The 16,874-nt window shown below is 50.4% G+C and overlaps 1 protein-coding gene across 1 annotated transcript in view; it reads left to right on the top strand.

The window, feature by feature from the left end:
• smarcc2 (SWI/SNF related, matrix associated, actin dependent regulator of chromatin, subfamily c, member 2) overlaps positions 1–16,344 on the top strand; it is a gene marked incomplete at its 5' end in the record, with an annotated part of 21,344 nt that extends 5,000 nt beyond the window's left edge. The window contains 19 exons of the mRNA XM_041239245.1: positions 695–770; positions 1,419–1,663; positions 2,636–2,760; positions 4,173–4,232; positions 5,818–5,855; positions 6,415–6,545; positions 7,941–8,012; positions 9,032–9,145; positions 9,243–9,396; positions 10,148–10,264; positions 10,859–10,921; positions 11,829–12,087; positions 12,282–12,443; positions 12,601–12,662; positions 12,890–13,013; positions 13,340–13,503; positions 13,733–13,867; positions 14,569–14,893; positions 15,513–16,344. Of these exons, the coding sequence (XP_041095179.1) occupies positions 695–770; positions 1,419–1,663; positions 2,636–2,760; positions 4,173–4,232; positions 5,818–5,855; positions 6,415–6,545; positions 7,941–8,012; positions 9,032–9,145; positions 9,243–9,396; positions 10,148–10,264; positions 10,859–10,921; positions 11,829–12,087; positions 12,282–12,443; positions 12,601–12,662; positions 12,890–13,013; positions 13,340–13,503; positions 13,733–13,867; positions 14,569–14,893; positions 15,513–15,586 (2,500 nt within the window). The remainder of the gene's footprint in view (positions 1–694; positions 771–1,418; positions 1,664–2,635; positions 2,761–4,172; positions 4,233–5,817; positions 5,856–6,414; positions 6,546–7,940; positions 8,013–9,031; positions 9,146–9,242; positions 9,397–10,147; positions 10,265–10,858; positions 10,922–11,828; positions 12,088–12,281; positions 12,444–12,600; positions 12,663–12,889; positions 13,014–13,339; positions 13,504–13,732; positions 13,868–14,568; positions 14,894–15,512) is intronic.
• Positions 16,345–16,874: the final 530 nt, after the last annotated feature.

The raw sequence follows: 16,874 nt of genomic DNA, 5'->3' as shown, positions 1-16,874 counted from the left end.
CTGCACTGAGGATCCTACCCTGACAGGTACGGTACCGCTGCACTGAGGATCCTACCCTGACAGGTACAGTACCGCTGCACTGAGGATCCTACCCTGACAGGTACAGTGGATCTGTTTCATTATAACATTTCTGGACTAATAGCTGGTTTCACACACCCTGATTAGCACCAGTCCTGGAGTACGTATCGTCAGGTAAAGCAGATCACTGCTGATCGGAGTCTGTAAATGTTGCAGTTTATAAATCACGAATGAGGGATCAACCACGTTCCAGTTCATCCTGTGTACAGATGTGATCCTCTCACTGGGGCTCTTTGTCTTTGGTTTTTATTTGGGATCGCATGATGTCCCTTTTTTTGAGCCGACTCTCTTCAGTCAGTCTCTTGGATAAGTGTTGATTGTGAACAGCCAGTCCACTTGATTGAGACTGTGATTCTGCTACATTATCAATGAAACAGAGTCCTCTCCTCTCCTTCCAGTTGTGTTTAAGTTGAGTTAACCTGTCGTGTGTCGGGTGCCTCTTATTACAGCAGAAATCGTTTTGCACAGGTGAAGCAGTCCCAACTGGCCGAGGTGACACCCCTTCAGCAGTAAGAGGCACCTTGCCTCTGATGTGTTAGCTAAGGTTCTTACAGTTTCAGCTGATTGTGCTGGAGTGCTTCGCAGTCCTGCATCGTGACTCCTCGCTGTGTTTCAGTTACGACACGTGGATCCCTGCCAGCGAGGTGGAGGCTGTTGTAGAGGAACCGCCCAGCGTGGAGAAACCCAGGAAGGTACCGAGCCCACCCCCACACCCCAATAACACCCCATCAACACGATATCAGCACCCCATCAGCATGCCGTCAGCACCCCAATAACTGTGTATGCGTGACTGAACTGGGAACGAGCAGGTGTACAATAATTACACTTACATTGTAAATGCAATTCTGTTTTTTTTAATTTAATAGTGGCGAATTCTTTTTTATTATTTTCTCCCAATTTAGAATATCCAGTTATTATTTTTAGGCTCAGCTCACCGCTGCCACCCTCGCGCTGACTCGGGAGCGGCGAAGAGGAACACACACTGTCCTCTTGTCACTGCAGACTCACCGTGCAGCCACCTCGGAGCTGCAGCGTCGGAAGACAACGCAGCTCTGGGCAGCTTACAGGCAAGCCCGCAGGCTTGGATTCTTTGTGAATGGTATACTCACCGTTGACAGCAGGCCTGCAGAGCGCCTCTCAATCCTGGCCTGAGATCTGACGTAGAGACTGTCACTGACTCTAGCTGATCTCAGCACATCTGTCCCCCAGTGCTGCGCTGTTCTCAAGCAGAGCCCCCTAATGTGAGACAAAACTGAGCAGCCAGATACAGACCCAGGGGTCCTGAGGTGAGTGTGTTTTGCCCCCCCTGGGTGTGCTGATGGTCCCCCCTCCTCTCTCAGGTGCACACCAAGTGGATCCTGGATCTCGACATCTTCAACGAGTGGATGACGGAGGAGGATTACGAGGTGAGCGAGGCCCCCCGACGCAAGCACCTCTCCGCCAAGACCCTGATGGACGAGGTGAGCACCCCCGACCTGGAGCGCCGGGACAAGAGGCCCCCCGGAAACTCCAAGAAGAGGAAGCGCTCGCCCTCTCCCACCCCCGCCCCCGCCCCCGAGAGCAAGAAGAAGAACACCAAGAAAGGGTGAGAGAGGCCTCTGGGGCTGACACAGCGCCCCACAAAGCTCTTCTGTGGGGAATGCTTGAAATCAGCTGTCCCGTAGGAAATATCTGTGCACTGCATGTCAAAACCCCTCTCAATGCAGCTTTCAGGTATACCAAGAACTGTTTTGTAAATAATCAGGATTTCAAATTAAAACGAATTCATTTTAAAGAAGCCTGGGTTATCATTGCTGACTGGCAGGGTTCTGTGTTTAACTCTTTGCGGTTCATTTATTCAGCGCTTGTCAGGCTCATCAGGTCCAATTTATTTTCACACACGCTGTTTATTTTACACGCGCTGTTTAAAATATTTTTTCCAGAGTACAACAGGTTTAAAATGCATTGAATCGCAAAAGGACACTCAGTACTGCATCTCCAGCCAAGCCCCACCCCTTGTTCGCTGTATTTTTCACATACCTCTTTATAGACGTGCAAACTGATAAATCCTCTCCTGATCACTCGTTTTATCACCAAACTCCTCAATAATGCGATCCGAGTCATTATTGTATTACTGTAACATCTCAAAAAACTCTGCAAATGTCAGTGATGTTCTTTGAGCGCAGGATGCAGAAGCAGCTATCTCCTGTGTTATGTCTTTGTTATCTCTGTATTGGAGGGGATATGAGATACACCCTTTTTTTTCGGTTTCATTTAGCTCCTATCGGTCTCACTCGGCCATTGAAAGGTTTTCTCTGCTTTTTCTGGTGCAAAAATGACTAGAGACCTGTGCTTGACATCTTTTTGATGGTGTCAGACAGGGTCCGACATTACAATTTTCCCTTTTCTGTCCAATGTCGGACCCTGTGTGACACCATCAAAAAGACGTCAAGCACAGGTCTAGAAAACCTTTCAAGGGCCGAGGTCCGACATAGAACTGCAAAGGGTTAATCTGTGTGTGTGTGTGTGTGTGTGTGTGTGTGTGTGTGTGTGTGTGTGTGTGTGTGTGTGTCCGCAGTCCCTCCACTCCCTACACCAAGTCGAAGCGCGGACACCGCGAGGAGGAGCAGGAGGACCTGACCAAGGACATGGACGAGCCCTCGCCAGTGCCCAACGTGGAGGAGGTGACCCTGCCCAAGACAGGTACTGCACACAGGCAGCCTGCCCTGCATTGCTGTGCGTCTCAACAGGGCGGGACCACTCACACCTGTAGAGAGACCACAATGGAACATACAAACGAGAGGAGGCCATTCGGCCCGTCCCTGCTCGTCCTGTTCCTAGTAGATTGATCTCAAGATAAAGGATCCCAGTGATTCAGCATCAACAACTAGGTAACCCATTCCATCCCCTCACCACTCTGTGTGAAGAAGAGTCTCCTTCAGCAACATGACTAGGTAACCCATTCCATCCCCTCACCACTCTCTGTGTGAAGAAGAGTCTCCTTCAGCAACATGACTAGGTAACCCATTCCATCCCCTCACCACTCTCTGTGTGAAGAAGAGTCTCCTTCAGCAACATGACTAGGTAACCCATTCCATCCCCTCACCACTCTCTGTGTGAAGAAGAGTCTCCTTCAGCAACATGACTAGGTAACCCATTCCATCCCCTCACCACTCTCTGTGTGAAGAAGAGTCTCCTTCAACAACATGACTAGGTAACCCATTCCATCCCCTCACCACTCTCTGTGTGAAGAAGAGTCTCCTTCAGCAACATGACTAGGTAACCCATTCCATCCCCTCACCACTCTCTGTGTGAAGAAGAGTCTCCTTCATCAACATGACTAGGTAACCCATTCCATCCCCTCACCACTCTCTGTGTGAAGAAGAGTCTCCTTCAACAACATGACTAGGTAACCCATTCCATCCCCTCACCACTCTCTGTGTGAAGAAGAGTCTCCTTCAGCAACATGACTAGGTAACCCATTCCATCCCCTCACCACTCTCTGTGTGAAGAAGAGTCTCCTTCAACAACATGACTAGGTAACCCATTCCATCCCCTCACCACTCTCTGTGTGAAGAAGAGTCTCCTTCAACAACATGACTAGGTAACCCATTCCATCCCCTCACCACTCTCTGTGTGAAGATCTGCTCTTCTCTCTATTTCTAGTTTTTTAACTTTGTCAAAATGTCCAAACAGCCAGTCGAAAACTATCCATGGTCCTGATTTCACTCTGAGGTGTCTTATACAGGTATTGGATCTTCTCTGAGCCCTGTCTGTGTTTCCTGCAGCACAGCAGAAAGAGCACTCGCTGCAGTATTGTGCAGATTGAATCCCTCTCATCGAATATTACATTTGATTAGGTTTAAAACCAATCGTTTTTAATACACTCAATCGGCTGCAAACGGTATTTGTGATTGATATGCCTAGTTTGAAAACCCCACCGATGTGTGTCATCCCTTCCTGCTGTCTGTCCAAGCTGCCGAGCCACGGAGCCCCGCCTTGCTGCCCTCACCCTGACCAGCAGGGGCCGCTGTTGCTCTGTAAAATGAACCAACCCCAGCATTTCAGTTCAGAATGTGGGGGTGGGGTCCCTAACTCTGTCACTCTCTCAACAGTGAACACGAAAAAGGATTCAGAGTCGGCTCCAGTGAAGGGAGGCACCATGACAGACCTGGGTGAGTGCTGAGCCACCATTCTGAGAGGAACAAAACCATTGCACTGTACGGAACCAGCCAGGAAACACTTCAGTTCCAGGAGATGCTGTTTCTGCACAGTTAAAATGGTTTTATTCCTCACAGTAAACGTGCAGCAGTCAGTAATAGCTTTAAATGTCATTTTCACCGGTCTTTGCTGTGGATTCCTGGAGAGGGAGCGTCACATTGGCTCTGGCGCTCCCCTGGGTTAGCAGGACTGTTTCTCCACACCGCGCTGCAGCGGACCCTACCTGCCAGGCGCCTAGTGAGCTCAGAGCGGACACGTGCAGGGCTGGCCTTTGTCCTCCAGAGGGCGGTCTCACTGATCTGCTCTTGAGTTCCTGGGTGTAGAAGAGGAAGCTGGCACGGTCGAGGGATGGGAGGATACCCATTCTCTTGTGTGGGGAATCGATGAGGGGAAAACTTAATTGGACATTCAGAATTGGGGAGAAAATCTGGTGTAAAATAACTGGACGCTTTTCTAAGGTCTTTTCGTTCCCCTTCCTGTTTTATGGTGCTTCCAGACCTTCTAAGTAGCTTCAATGTTATCTACCAGTGAGCTGCTTTGAGCTTGCTGGAGAATCCTAACTGCCAGGCGCTGAACCACCACCCTCATTCCATTCCAATCATGTGTCTTTCAAGTGTTTCAGCCCCGCCTCCTCTCTGTATATAGAAATGTAGTCTTAGCCGGGATAAACACACTACGAACACAAACCTGAGAGTCCCAGTAATAGTTTCACTAATGCCTTCACCAGTGTTACGCTTGTGCATGGAAATTCATTCAACCCGCCTCTTTCCTGTTATTAACCAACCAGCTGCTCCCTGTAATGACTGACGTGCTTTGACCCCGAAGAGGTGACCTAGGAACTAGAACAGACTTCCTGAAAGTAAGGCATGCAAACTGAGAGCTTTCTTTAACCCAGTGTGGTATCAGATAGGATAATACATGTTGGCTAGAATGTGTTCTTTCAAAACTGCACCAGTGATACCAACACAGTGACTGGGAGTGCACTGCAAGTGACACCCTGTAAGAGTAGACAGGAAACCCTTAGTCCCATCGCCCTTAATGGCATCTCCAGTAAATCTTACCTTGCATTGCCATCACTTGGTAAGGCTCACATGATCCTATCTGAATGCACAGGGAAATCCATTCCTATAACCCTCCTATCAATTTTATGTTCAAGTTTTGTTTGCTAATTAATGTTACAGACAAGAGGAAGCCATTTGGCCTATCAGTGCTCATCCCTTTCCTAGCAGCTGGCTAATCTCTGAGCTTTGCCAGCTCTTGTGATTCAGCACCAACCACACAGCTAGGTAACCCATTCCGTAACCCTCGCTAATCTGTGTGTCCTCTGGGCCTGGTCTCTAAAGTATTGCTTAGAGTTTGTCAACTCACTTCAACATTTTAGAGACTTCAGTCGAGTCCCCTCTAATTCTGCTGTGCTTTTTACCATAACGTGTGTGTCTTTCATGCAAGGAAATGCAAGACCTGCTGTGCATGATGACATTTTAGGTGTCTTTTAAAAGCCTGCTTGGCTGACTTCCTCTCTCTGTTTGTCGTTCCCAGACGAGCAAGAGGATGACGCGACGGAGACTGCAGGCAAGGTGAGCCCGGCTGCCTTTGTGAGTGTAATTCTCTGCCACTCCTCCTCTCTGTGATTCCCTGCCCGCTCCTCCTCTCTGTGATTCCCTGCCCGCTCCTCCGCTCTGTGATTCCCTGCCCGCTTCTCCTCTCTCTGATTCCCTGCCCGCTCCTCTCTGTGATTCCCTGCCCGCTCCTCCTCTCTGTGATCCCCTGCCTGCTCCTCCTCTCTGTGATCCCCTGCCCGCTCCTCCTCTCTGTGATTTCCTGCCCGCTCCTCCTCTCTGTGATTCCCTGCCCGCTCCCCGGCTCCTCTGTGATTCCCTGCCCGCTCCCCGGCTACTCTATGTGATTCCCTGCCCGCTCCCCGGCTCCTCTCTGTGATTACCTGCTCGCTCCCTGGCTCCTCTCTGTGATTCCCTGCCCGCTCCCTGGCACCCCTCTGATTCCTTGCCCGCTCCTCCTCTCTGTGATTTCCTGCCCGCTCCCTGGCTCCTCTCTGTGATTCCCTGCCCGCTCCCCGGCTCCTCTCTTTGATTCCTTGCCCGCTCCCCGGCTCTTGACTCTCTTTTATCCTCCCAGGATGAGGAGGAGAGCTCTGCAGGTAATAAAGGGGAGCAGACCAAGAACCCCGACCTGCACGAAGACAACGTGACGGAGCAGACCCACCACATCATCATCCCCAGCTACGCAGCCTGGTTCGATTATAACAGGTACAGCAGAGCCCAGCCACACACCCACTAATACACACCCTCTGTACAGCAGAGCCCAGCCACACACCCACTAATACACACCCTCTGTACAGCAGAGCCCAGCCACACACCCACTAATACACACCCACTACAGCAGAGCCCAGCCACACACCCACTAATACACACCCTCTGTACAGCAGAGCCCAGCCACACACCCACTAACACACACACTACAGCAGAGCCCAGCCACACACCCACTAACACACACCCTCTGTACAGCAGAGCCCAGCCACACACCCACTAACACACACCCTCTGTACAGCAGAGCCCAGCCACACACCCACTAATACACACCCTCTGTACAGCAGAGCCCAGCCACACACCCACTAACACACACCCTCTGTACAGCAGAGCCCAGCCACACACCCACTAATACCCCCTCTGTACAGCAGAGCCCAGCCACACACCCACTAGCCACACACACCCTCTGTACAGCAGAGCCCAGCCACACACCCACTAATACCCCCTCTGTACAGCAGAGCCCAGCCACACACCCACTAATACACACCCTCTGTACAGCAGAGCCCAGCCACACACCCACTAACACACACCCTCTGTACAGCAGAGCCCAGCCACACACACACTAATACACACCCTCTGTACAGCAGAGCCCAGCCACACACCCACTAACACACACCCTCTGTACAGCAGAGCCCAGCCACACACCCACTAACACACACCCTCTGTACAGCAGAGCCCAGCCACACACCCACTAACACACACCCTCTGTACAGCAGAGCCCAGCCACACACCCACTAACACACACCCTCTGTACAGCAGAGCCCAGCCACACACCCACTAACACACCCTCTGTACAGCAGAGCCCAGCCACACACCCACTAACACACACCCTCTGTACAGCAGAGCCCAGCCACACACCCACTAACACACACCCTCTGTACAGCAGAGCCCAGCCACACACCCACTAACACACACCCTCTGTACAGCAGAGCCCAGCCACACACCCACTAACACACACCCTCTGTACAGCAGAGCCCAGCCACACACCCACTAACACACCCACTACAGCAGAGCCCAGCCACACACCCACACACACTACAGCACAGCCCAGCAACACATTCTGTACCCAGCCTTCTTCGTATTCCTGAGTGCTCAGTGATGTTGTGTTTGTTTGTATTCCTGAGTGCTCAGTGATGTTGTGTTTGTTTGTATTCCTGAGTGCTCAGTGATGTTGTGTTTGTTTGTATTCCTGAGTGCTCAGTGATGTTGTGTTTGTTTGTATTCCTGAGTGCTCAGTGATGTTGTGTTTGTTTGTATTCCTGAGTGCTCAGTGATGTTGTGTTTGTTTGTATTCCTGAGTGCTCAGTGATGTTGTGTCTGTTTGTTTGCCCGCAGTGTCCACGCCATCGAGCGCAGAGCCTTGCCAGAGTTCTTCAATGGCAAGAACAAGTCCAAGACTCCTGAGATGTAAGTGACAGTGTTTATTGCCTCTGGAAATCATGTTGCAGTCACCAGTAGTATGCCTTGCATGCCTAAATGTGTGTGTGCAGCGTGCAGATTGTCAAAGCGCTTTACTCTATTCGCAGTAGCACAATGTGAGCTACTGGTTGGATTGGTTTGAAAACGTGTATTACTTTTACAATGGTCAGGGTAAGAAACAAGGTGTGGCAGTTGAAGATTATCACAAATCACCCCCCTAAAGCCCACAGACCCTACCACCTGGCTGTTAATGCATGTGTGAGCAAAATCGTTAGCTGTGATTTGCCTTCGTGTGTATATGTTATGTGTCACTGTAACTCACACTGATCCTGTACACTTAATGTCTTCAATTCGGACTAAAAGTTCTTAACAATTAATGATTGGATCTGGGTTGTCTGTCACGTGGTCAACACCATGACGCCGTTGATTTTGCCAACAAATCGTGTTGTGGCGTCCTTTTTATTTCACTATTTTTCATTTCTACTTTTGAACCTGATTTTCTGCAGTGTTTATTTCCTGAGCTGTGTGTGTTTCTGCAGTGTTTATTTCCTGAGCTGTGTGTGTTTCTGCAGTGTTTATTTCCTGAGCTGCGTGTGTTGCTGCAGTGTTTATTTCCTGAGCTGTGTGTGTTTCTGCAGTGTTTATTTCCTGAGCTGTGTGTGTTTCTGCAGTGTTTATTTCCTGAGCTGTGTGTGTTTCTGCAGTGTTTATTTCCTGAGATGCGTGTGTTTCTGCAGTGTTTATTTCCTGAGCTGTGTGTGTTTCTGCAGTGTTTATTTCCTGAGCTGTGTGTGTTTCTGCAGTGTTTATTTCCTGAGCTGTGTGTGTTTCAGCAGTGTTTATTTCCCGAGCTGTGTGTGTTGCTGCAGTGTTTATTTCCTGAGCTGTGTGTGTTTCTGCAGTGTTTATTTCCTGAGCTGTGTGTGTTTCTGCAGTGTTTATTTCCTGAGCTGCGTGTGTTTCTGCAGTGTCTATTTCCCGAGCTGTGTGTGTTTCTTTTGTTGCAGTTACCTGGCCTATCGAAACTTCATGATCGACACGTACCGCCTCAACCCCCAGGAGTACCTCACCTCCACTGCCTGCCGACGCAACCTGGCTGGGGACGTGTGTGCCATCATGAGGTGAGAGCCGGCACTGCACACACCTCTCAGGTGATTGTGAGCATTTTTGGGCAATTAAACAATAACTGAAAATTGTGGTCCCTGTTTCCCCTTGCAGGGTGCATGCGTTTCTGGAGCAGTGGGGTTTGATCAACTATCAGGTGGATGCTGAGAGCCGCCCCACCCCCATGGGCCCTCCCCCCACCTCACACTTCCACGTGCTGGCAGACACCCCCTCCGGCCTGGTGCCCCTGCAGCCCAAAACACCACAGGTACCCAGGAGAGGAACCTCAAACCTCGCTGTACTAACATTAGCACTGCCCTCACTGTACTAACATTAGCACTGCCCTCGCTGTACTAACATTAGCACTGTTAAAAGATTAGCGCCGTTACCGTTTCAAATGGCCGTGTTGTGTATTTATTTTTCTAATTAATTTGGGGGAGCTAGCTATAAAATCACGCTAATGCATAGTAGTTATTTTACCCTGCTCTATGACCATTGTAGATTTTGCATTGCAGATCGTAGTGAGAGTCAGTATAAAGTCTGTGTAACCCCTTCGATCACACATTTTTAATTGTGTTTTTAGAAATTTTAAAGCAGTGTGTGTGAAATTTATGCCGTTCGAGAAGCTGCCCTGCCAAAACTTTGAAAAAAAACATTCTGCATTGTAAAATAGATACATAGATAGGAAATTAACATGATAGAATTATATGCACAGTGACTGAAGGGTATACTGATAGTCATGTGCCTGTGTGAATGGGATCTTGTCCTGCCTCACCCCTCTCCGCCTCACCCCCTTTCCCCTCCACCTCTCCCTCTCCCTCACTCCCTGTATTCCTCGCCCTCTCCCGCTCTCTGCCTCTCCCCCTTCTCTCCTCCTCCCCCTCCTTTCCCACTCCCCTTTCTCCCTCTCCCCCACCTCCTCCCCTCCCTTGCCCCCTCCCTCCCTGTCTCCCTCTCTCCCTCCTCTCCCCTCCTCTCCTCCTTTCCCTCTCCCCCTCCTCTCCCTCTCCCTTTCCCAGGCCACTGCCTCCCAGCAGGTGCTCAGCTTCCCTGACAAGGCCAAGGAGAAGCCAGTGGAGCTGCAGAACTTCGGCCTGCGCACCGACATGTACGCCAAGAAGAGCGTGCCCTCCAAGGTAGGGGAAACCAGGGCGGGGCTCTGAAGGTTCCCCTCTGGGAGGTGAATACACAGCGACAGCCTGTTAAACAGAACTGGAGCAGAGAGAGAGAGAGCCTTGGGCCAGTCCATGCAAACCTAACAGCAGAGATGGAGCTCCAATGGCAGGCTTTTCATAAAGATTGAACCGCGTAGCGCAGGGCTGCCTGATCACGGTCCTGGAGGGCATTCCTCGCCAGGTTTAACTCAAAAGAGATCATGAATGACAGGGTCTGGATGGAGGTTTAATTGGTTCATTTAAAACCGGGTCGGAACAAAGCCCAGGAGTGGAACGGCTAGCTTTGGACTCTCTTGTTGTAATGTTGTATAATCTTAATATATATTCACTTACCCCAGTGTGATGAGACTTGCTTATGGTGTTCTGTATCACCTATAGGACGAGGATCAGAATCTGGGGATATATGGAAGCACCATTCCATGCATGCACATGCATACATACAGTGCAGGTCAGGGCGGTGTTGCTCATGCCAGTGACAGCTCTGTGTGTAACACACAGCCGTGGAAGGGGATATGCAGGTGCCAGGTCGTGTCATGATGTGCTTTTGTTTCTCAGAGTAAAAGTGCGGCCAGCGCAACCCGGGAGTGGACAGAGCAGGAAACTCTACTGCTGCTGGAGGTGAGAAGCGTCTCTGTCTCTGTCTGTCTGTCTGTCTGGAGCCAGGCTTGAACCCCTGCAGCATGGAGCACTTGCACAAACGGTGCAGGGTTAGGATGAGGTCATGAGACCGCACTTATTACTGTGTTCAGCTGTGGTCCCTACAAAACAAAACGGACATTGTGGTCTAGTAATAATACACATATTATCAGCTCTAATCGGGATTCTGAGAGCTGATCCTCTCAGATTCAGGCCACTGCTACTTCATCTTTCCTGCTGTAGAAAACTAACAGGGGGTGTTAGGTGCTATGCAGGTAAAACGGGCATTAGATAAATGCAGTTCCACGGCTATTTTGGAAGAGAACAGGGGAATATCTTTCTTTTTAAAAGCCAGTAAACAGACTGAGAAAAACATGTGAGAGGAGAGAGCAGGAAGCGCATCAGGAGGAAAGAGCAGGGAGGACGCCTCAGTGAGAGGAGAGAGCAGGGAGGATGCCTCAGTGAGAGGAGAGAGCAGGGAGGATGCCTCTGAGAGGAGAGAGCAGGGAGGACGCCTCAGTGAGAGGAGAGAGCAGGGAGGACGCCTTAGAGAGAGGGGAGAGAGCAGAGAGGAAGCCTCTGAGAGGAGAGAGCAGGGAGGACGCCTCAGAGAGAGGGGAGAGAGCAGAGAGGAAGCCTCTGAGAGGAGAGAGAGAAGGGAGGACGCCTCAGTGAGAGGAGAAAGCAGGCAGGACACCTCAGAGAGAGGGGAGAGAGCAGAGAGGAAGCCTCTGAGAGGAGAGAGCAGGGAGGACGCCTCAGAGAGAGGGGAGAGAGCAGAGAGGAAGCCTCTGAGAGGAGAGAGAGAAGGGAGGACGCCTCAGTGAGAGGAGAAAGCAGGCAGGACACCTCAGAGAGATGAAGCCTACTGACTGCCCCCCTTCCGCAGGCTCTGGAGATGTACAAGGACGACTGGAACAAGGTGTCGGAGCACGTGGGCAGCCGCACACAGGACGAGTGCATCCTCAACTTCCTGCGGCTGCCCATCGAGGACCCCTACCTGGAGGACTCGGACGCCTCGCTGGGGCCCCTGGCCTTCCAGCCCGTCCCGTTCAGCCAGTCTGGGAACCCCGTCATGAGCACCGTGGCCTTCCTTGCCTCCGTCGTGGACCCCAGAGTGGCCTCCGCCGCGGCCAAGTCCGCCCTGGGTAAGAAACAGGGACACCTGGAGGAGAGGAGGGGAAGTGCACTGTCTCAGCACTAATATCAGTGACACCTGGGGGAGAGGAGGGGAACTGCAGTATGTCAGCACTGTGTTAATACTGGAGCTCAATGCTGGGTAGGAGCCCCTGAGGGGACCCCTGGTGGCCGGGCATGTAACTGCAGCATGTCTGTGTCTCAGAGGAGTTCTCGAGGATGAAGGAGGAGGTCCCGGCCGCGCTGGTCGAGGCTCATGTGAAGAAAGTGGAGGACGCGGCGCGTGTCACCGGGAAACAAAACCCCCTGTTCGGACTGGAGAGCAGCGGCATCGCGGGGACCAGCCTGGATGAGCCCGAGAGGATGGGTGAGGAAACAGGACCCTAAACCCACACTCCTACATACAGCAACACCCCCAGAATCAACCTCTCCTGAAAGAGAAACTCATTCTCCACACCCCTACACTGACGTCACAGCCCCCTCAGCAATGCTGTCAGTTTGATTGTTAACCCTTTGTGTTCCAGACGAGACAACCGAGGAGGCTAAGAGTGACAGCCAGCCATCAGAGGAAAAGAGGGAGCCCAAGGTAACTGGAGTGGGCTGTTTGTCTGTCTGTCTGCCTCTGTCTCTGTCTATATATTTAGGTAATAGACAGCTAGTTTCCTGGTCAGTTACTGGAACAGCGTAAAGCTGTTTCCCTGCTGTGTGGAATCTTAGCTGCCCTTCTGTGTACCTCATTGAATGCCCTGTAATAATGCCTTCACCATTCAGAACCATGTGGTGGACTGCAAGACTTTTTTAAATTCTCCTCAGGAAAGTCGAGAGGGTGTGTCAGATGAAGAAGGGAAAGAGAAGCCGGTGGAGGGCGATAAGAAGGATGAGGAGAGAGGGAAGGAGGGAGAGACAGAGGAGGGAGAGCAAGCAGACTCGGAGATGGGTAAGATTCGTCACAGGTTAACAGGGGAGCGGGACCAGCAGGCAAGACAGTGCGGGACCAACTTGCAAAGAGAGTTTGCTTTTTAAAAACCTAGAAATACAGTGTACAGTGTACATTTATACGGGGCGATTTCTTGATTCGCGCAACATTGCATCATGAAAAGTGAGAAGGAAAAATGCCTGTGATGCTCCGTTTGGCCACTAGAGGGCTGTTCAATAATGTCAACATTTAAGTAGAATTCAAAACAACAAAGTTGTGCCAATTATGAGTCACCCTGTATGTTACCCGTACGATCAGCTCTGCTTCGTTCTTGTTTTTGGTTCCAGGTGATGGAGAGAAGGAGAAGGAGCAGAAGGAGGGAGCGGAGGAGGGGATGAGAGAGGGGGAGAGTGAGGGAGAGAAGACCAACAAGATGGAGCGAGATGTGGGGGAGGGGAACCTCGCCACGGCTGCAGCCTCGGCACTGGCTTCTGCTGCAGTGAAGGCCAAGGTACCCAGACCCAGAGCACACTGCAGCATAGCCAGGGCAGTGTGACGGGGCACTGCACGGCAGCACAGCCAGGGCAGTGTGACAGGGCACTGCACGGCAGCACAGCCAGGGTCAGTGCTGTGTCAGTAGTGTGCAGTGTGTAATGGCTTGTCTCTGTGTATAGTACAGTGCTGTGTCAGTAGTGTGCAGTGTGCAATGGTTCATCTCTATGCCTGTGTCTGTATCCCAGCACCTGGCTGCAGTGGAGGAGAGGAAGATCAAGTCCCTGGTAGCTCTGCTGGTTGAGACTCAGATGAAGAAGCTGGAGATCAAGCTGAGGCACTTCGAGGAGCTGGAGACCATCATGGACCGCGAGCGCGAGGCGGTGAGGCACAGTGCTGGGCTCTGATTCACTCACCTGCTCCCCACTGAACAGCAGCAACGCTTAATCTAACATACAAGCAAGCAGCCAAGAGATCACGCATGCAAAATCAGTGGCCGTTCAGCCAGAGCTGATTAGAATGCTGCTCTTTAAAGAAGCCGTGGTTTAAAGTGAAGGAAGTGGTAATATTGCAGTTACTAAGATAAGGTAAGAAATTGATTTTAGTGATATAATATTTCTTGTTCTGATAAGAGGATTGTAAAAGGGTTTTGTTGTCTTGGTGATTCGTGTTTTAAAGGGGCAGTGCTTCCTGTTCCAGTAAGACTCAGTGCCTCGATTGCCCCTCTGTAACTCCTTGTCCTGTTGAGTGGTGTTTCTGAAGCCCCTCTCCTCTCTCCTTTCCTCTCCTCCTTTCTCCTCTACTCTTTCTCTCTGCTCTGTCCTCTCTTCTCCTTTCTAACCTCCTTTCTCCTCTCTCCTCTCCTCTCTCCTGTCCTCTCTTCTTTCCTCTCCTCTCCTGTCCTCTCTTCTCTCCCCTCTCCTATCCTCTCTCCTCCTCTCCTCCTCTCCTCCTGTTCTCTCTCCTCTCTCCTCCTCTCTCCTCTCCCCTCTCTTATCCTCTCTCCTCCTCTCCTCCTCTCCTCCTGTCCTCTCTCCTCCTCTCTCCTCTCCTCTCATGTTTCTCCTCTCCTCTCCGCTCCCAGCTCGAGTACCAGCGGCAGCAGCTGCTAGCTGACCGGCAGGCTTTCCACATGGAGCAGCTGAAGTACGCAGAGATGAGAGCCCGACAGCAGCACTTCCAACAGATTCAGCACCAGCAGCAGAGCCAGCCTCCGAGCCAGCCCCCTCCCGCTAGCCAGCCTGCCCCCCAGCCAGGGCCCCCGGCCCCCGGAGCACAGGGCCCCAGTGCACCCCCGCCCGGCCCCCAGCCAGCCGAGCAGCAACCCACCACCCCTCCCCGGCGCACGCCCCCCCTGCCTCTCACCCCTGCAGGGGCACAGCTTTCCACGCCCACCAGCCTGCCACACGGTGAGTCTGTCTCGGAGATAGACTGTTTCATTATGAGGAGCTCACAGTCCAGACTAATCAAGCATGGCAAAGCATAGGCAAGTATTGGGAAGAACAGAGAGGTCTGGTAATGTGTGTTAAAAACAAGCTTGGTAAATTAACCCTTATGAAAGAGTCCCGTTTTAAAAGCATAGCACAGTGAAAGCATGGGGAAGCACTGTAAGGAATAGCGAGGCAGGGTATATTCAAAGCAAGGTAAACGATGGTAAATGCATGGTAGCTGTCTGAGTGAAGACACTTATAAAGACGTTTGTCGAAGTTTCTTGTTTCTCTTCTGCATTCTCAGTCCTGTCAGTTCTAGATGAAGCTGAACAGAAACTTCAGTGTTTCTTAGTTATTTTCAAGCAGACGACACTTTTGAAGACAAATCCGATATCCATGTTTTTAAAGCATGTATTGAATGTGTAACAGGACAGTGGGGATGCAGTCTGGTTTGGAGGGTTGTAGTGTTGACCTGTAGCCCTCCACACATGTCCACGGCACCCTCAGTGTCTGTGTGTGTTGGTGACAGTGGTTTGTGTTGGTGACGGTGGTTTGTGTTGGTGATGTGGTTTGCTAACCTGCTTCGTTTCTTTCCCAGAGCCCAGTGTCACCATGCCTCCAGACTCGCTGCCTCCAGCCCCAGCCTCGGCCACGCCTGTGCCTCCCCAATGAGGCAGAGAGCGAGGAGAGACTGAACCCCCTCTCCACTCCACACAGTGCGATCACAGCTCCCACGAAAACCAAATCCACCCCAGTCCTCGCTGACTTCAGAGTCACTGAACCACACAGGATATACAGAACAAAAGTACGCGGCTTGGAGCAATGAGACGTGACAGGCAGCACCAGCAGGGGGCGATGTCGCTCGAACACAAAGCGACTGCATTCATCACGAAGTGCTTGCAGTGTCTGCGTTACAGATCCCTGGCTGGAAAAGCCTGCCTTTCTTTTTAAAAGAAAGAAAAAAAAAAACATTAGCAGTGTTACAAAACAATCAGGATCCACTGCTTTTTAAATATGCATGTGTAGTTTTTTGTTTTAAGCACTTGCTTTAGTCGTTGAGCCCCTGTGGACATGCAAGCCAGCTAATGTCTATTGAACGCTTTCCTTTCAGAAACTAGGGGTAGCTTAGACTGAAATTTCACAAGGTGAAGTGCGAAGTGTCATTGCTTTACAGCATATACCTTTACCCTGTATATCTGAGAAGTGAGTGAGTGAAGGAGAAGGAAAGAGAGAAAGCAAGGTACATTCATCCAGCAGACAGACAGACAGACAGACAGACAGACAGACAGACAGACTCTCTCTGGGGTGGATTTTGGCAAATCTCCAGAAATCAGCCATAAGATGGCAGGATTGGGAATGTAGAAGAAATTGACAAAGAAAACCCTTTTTTATTTGGTATTATTATTATTATTATTATTATTATTATTATTATTATTATTATTATTATTATTATTATTATTATTAATGTGATTATTCTGTTGTTTTGTATTGTTATTTAGCAGCTAGGAAAGCTCTGACTGTTTAAAAGAAAAAGCATCAATGTTACAGATGAGAGGTATTGGTTTTTAAGTATGAATGCACGTGTGTTGCATGGCTGTCTTCCTGTGTTAAAAACACAAAAACAATTATGAAAAAAAAACAAAAAAACTTGAGTACTTGAATGCATTTTTTTTTTTTTATTTTACCAGTGCATTTTGCCAAAAAAAAAGAAAAGGTTTAATCCTGTAATAAAGCCCCTTCTGCTTTTGCAATATTGAGGGCGGCACTGAGTTCTGGAGTTTTGATGAAGTACCGTTTTCACTCCTCCCTTTATCATAGTAGAGTTGAATGTTTCATCCTGTAGATCTATTTGTGCAGACACTGTGCTAACTGGGTCCCTCCAGTGTACTGTAGAGCAGAACCTCAGAGTTACAAACACAGAGGGAATGGAGGCTGTTCATAAGTAACTCTGAAATGCACA

The sequence above is a fragment of the Polyodon spathula genome, chromosome 53, assembly GCF_017654505.1.
Source record: "Polyodon spathula isolate WHYD16114869_AA chromosome 53, ASM1765450v1, whole genome shotgun sequence".
NCBI classification, from domain to species: Eukaryota; Metazoa; Chordata; class Actinopteri; order Acipenseriformes; family Polyodontidae; genus Polyodon; species Polyodon spathula.
This window is presented reverse-complemented; position numbering and strand designations above follow the sequence as displayed.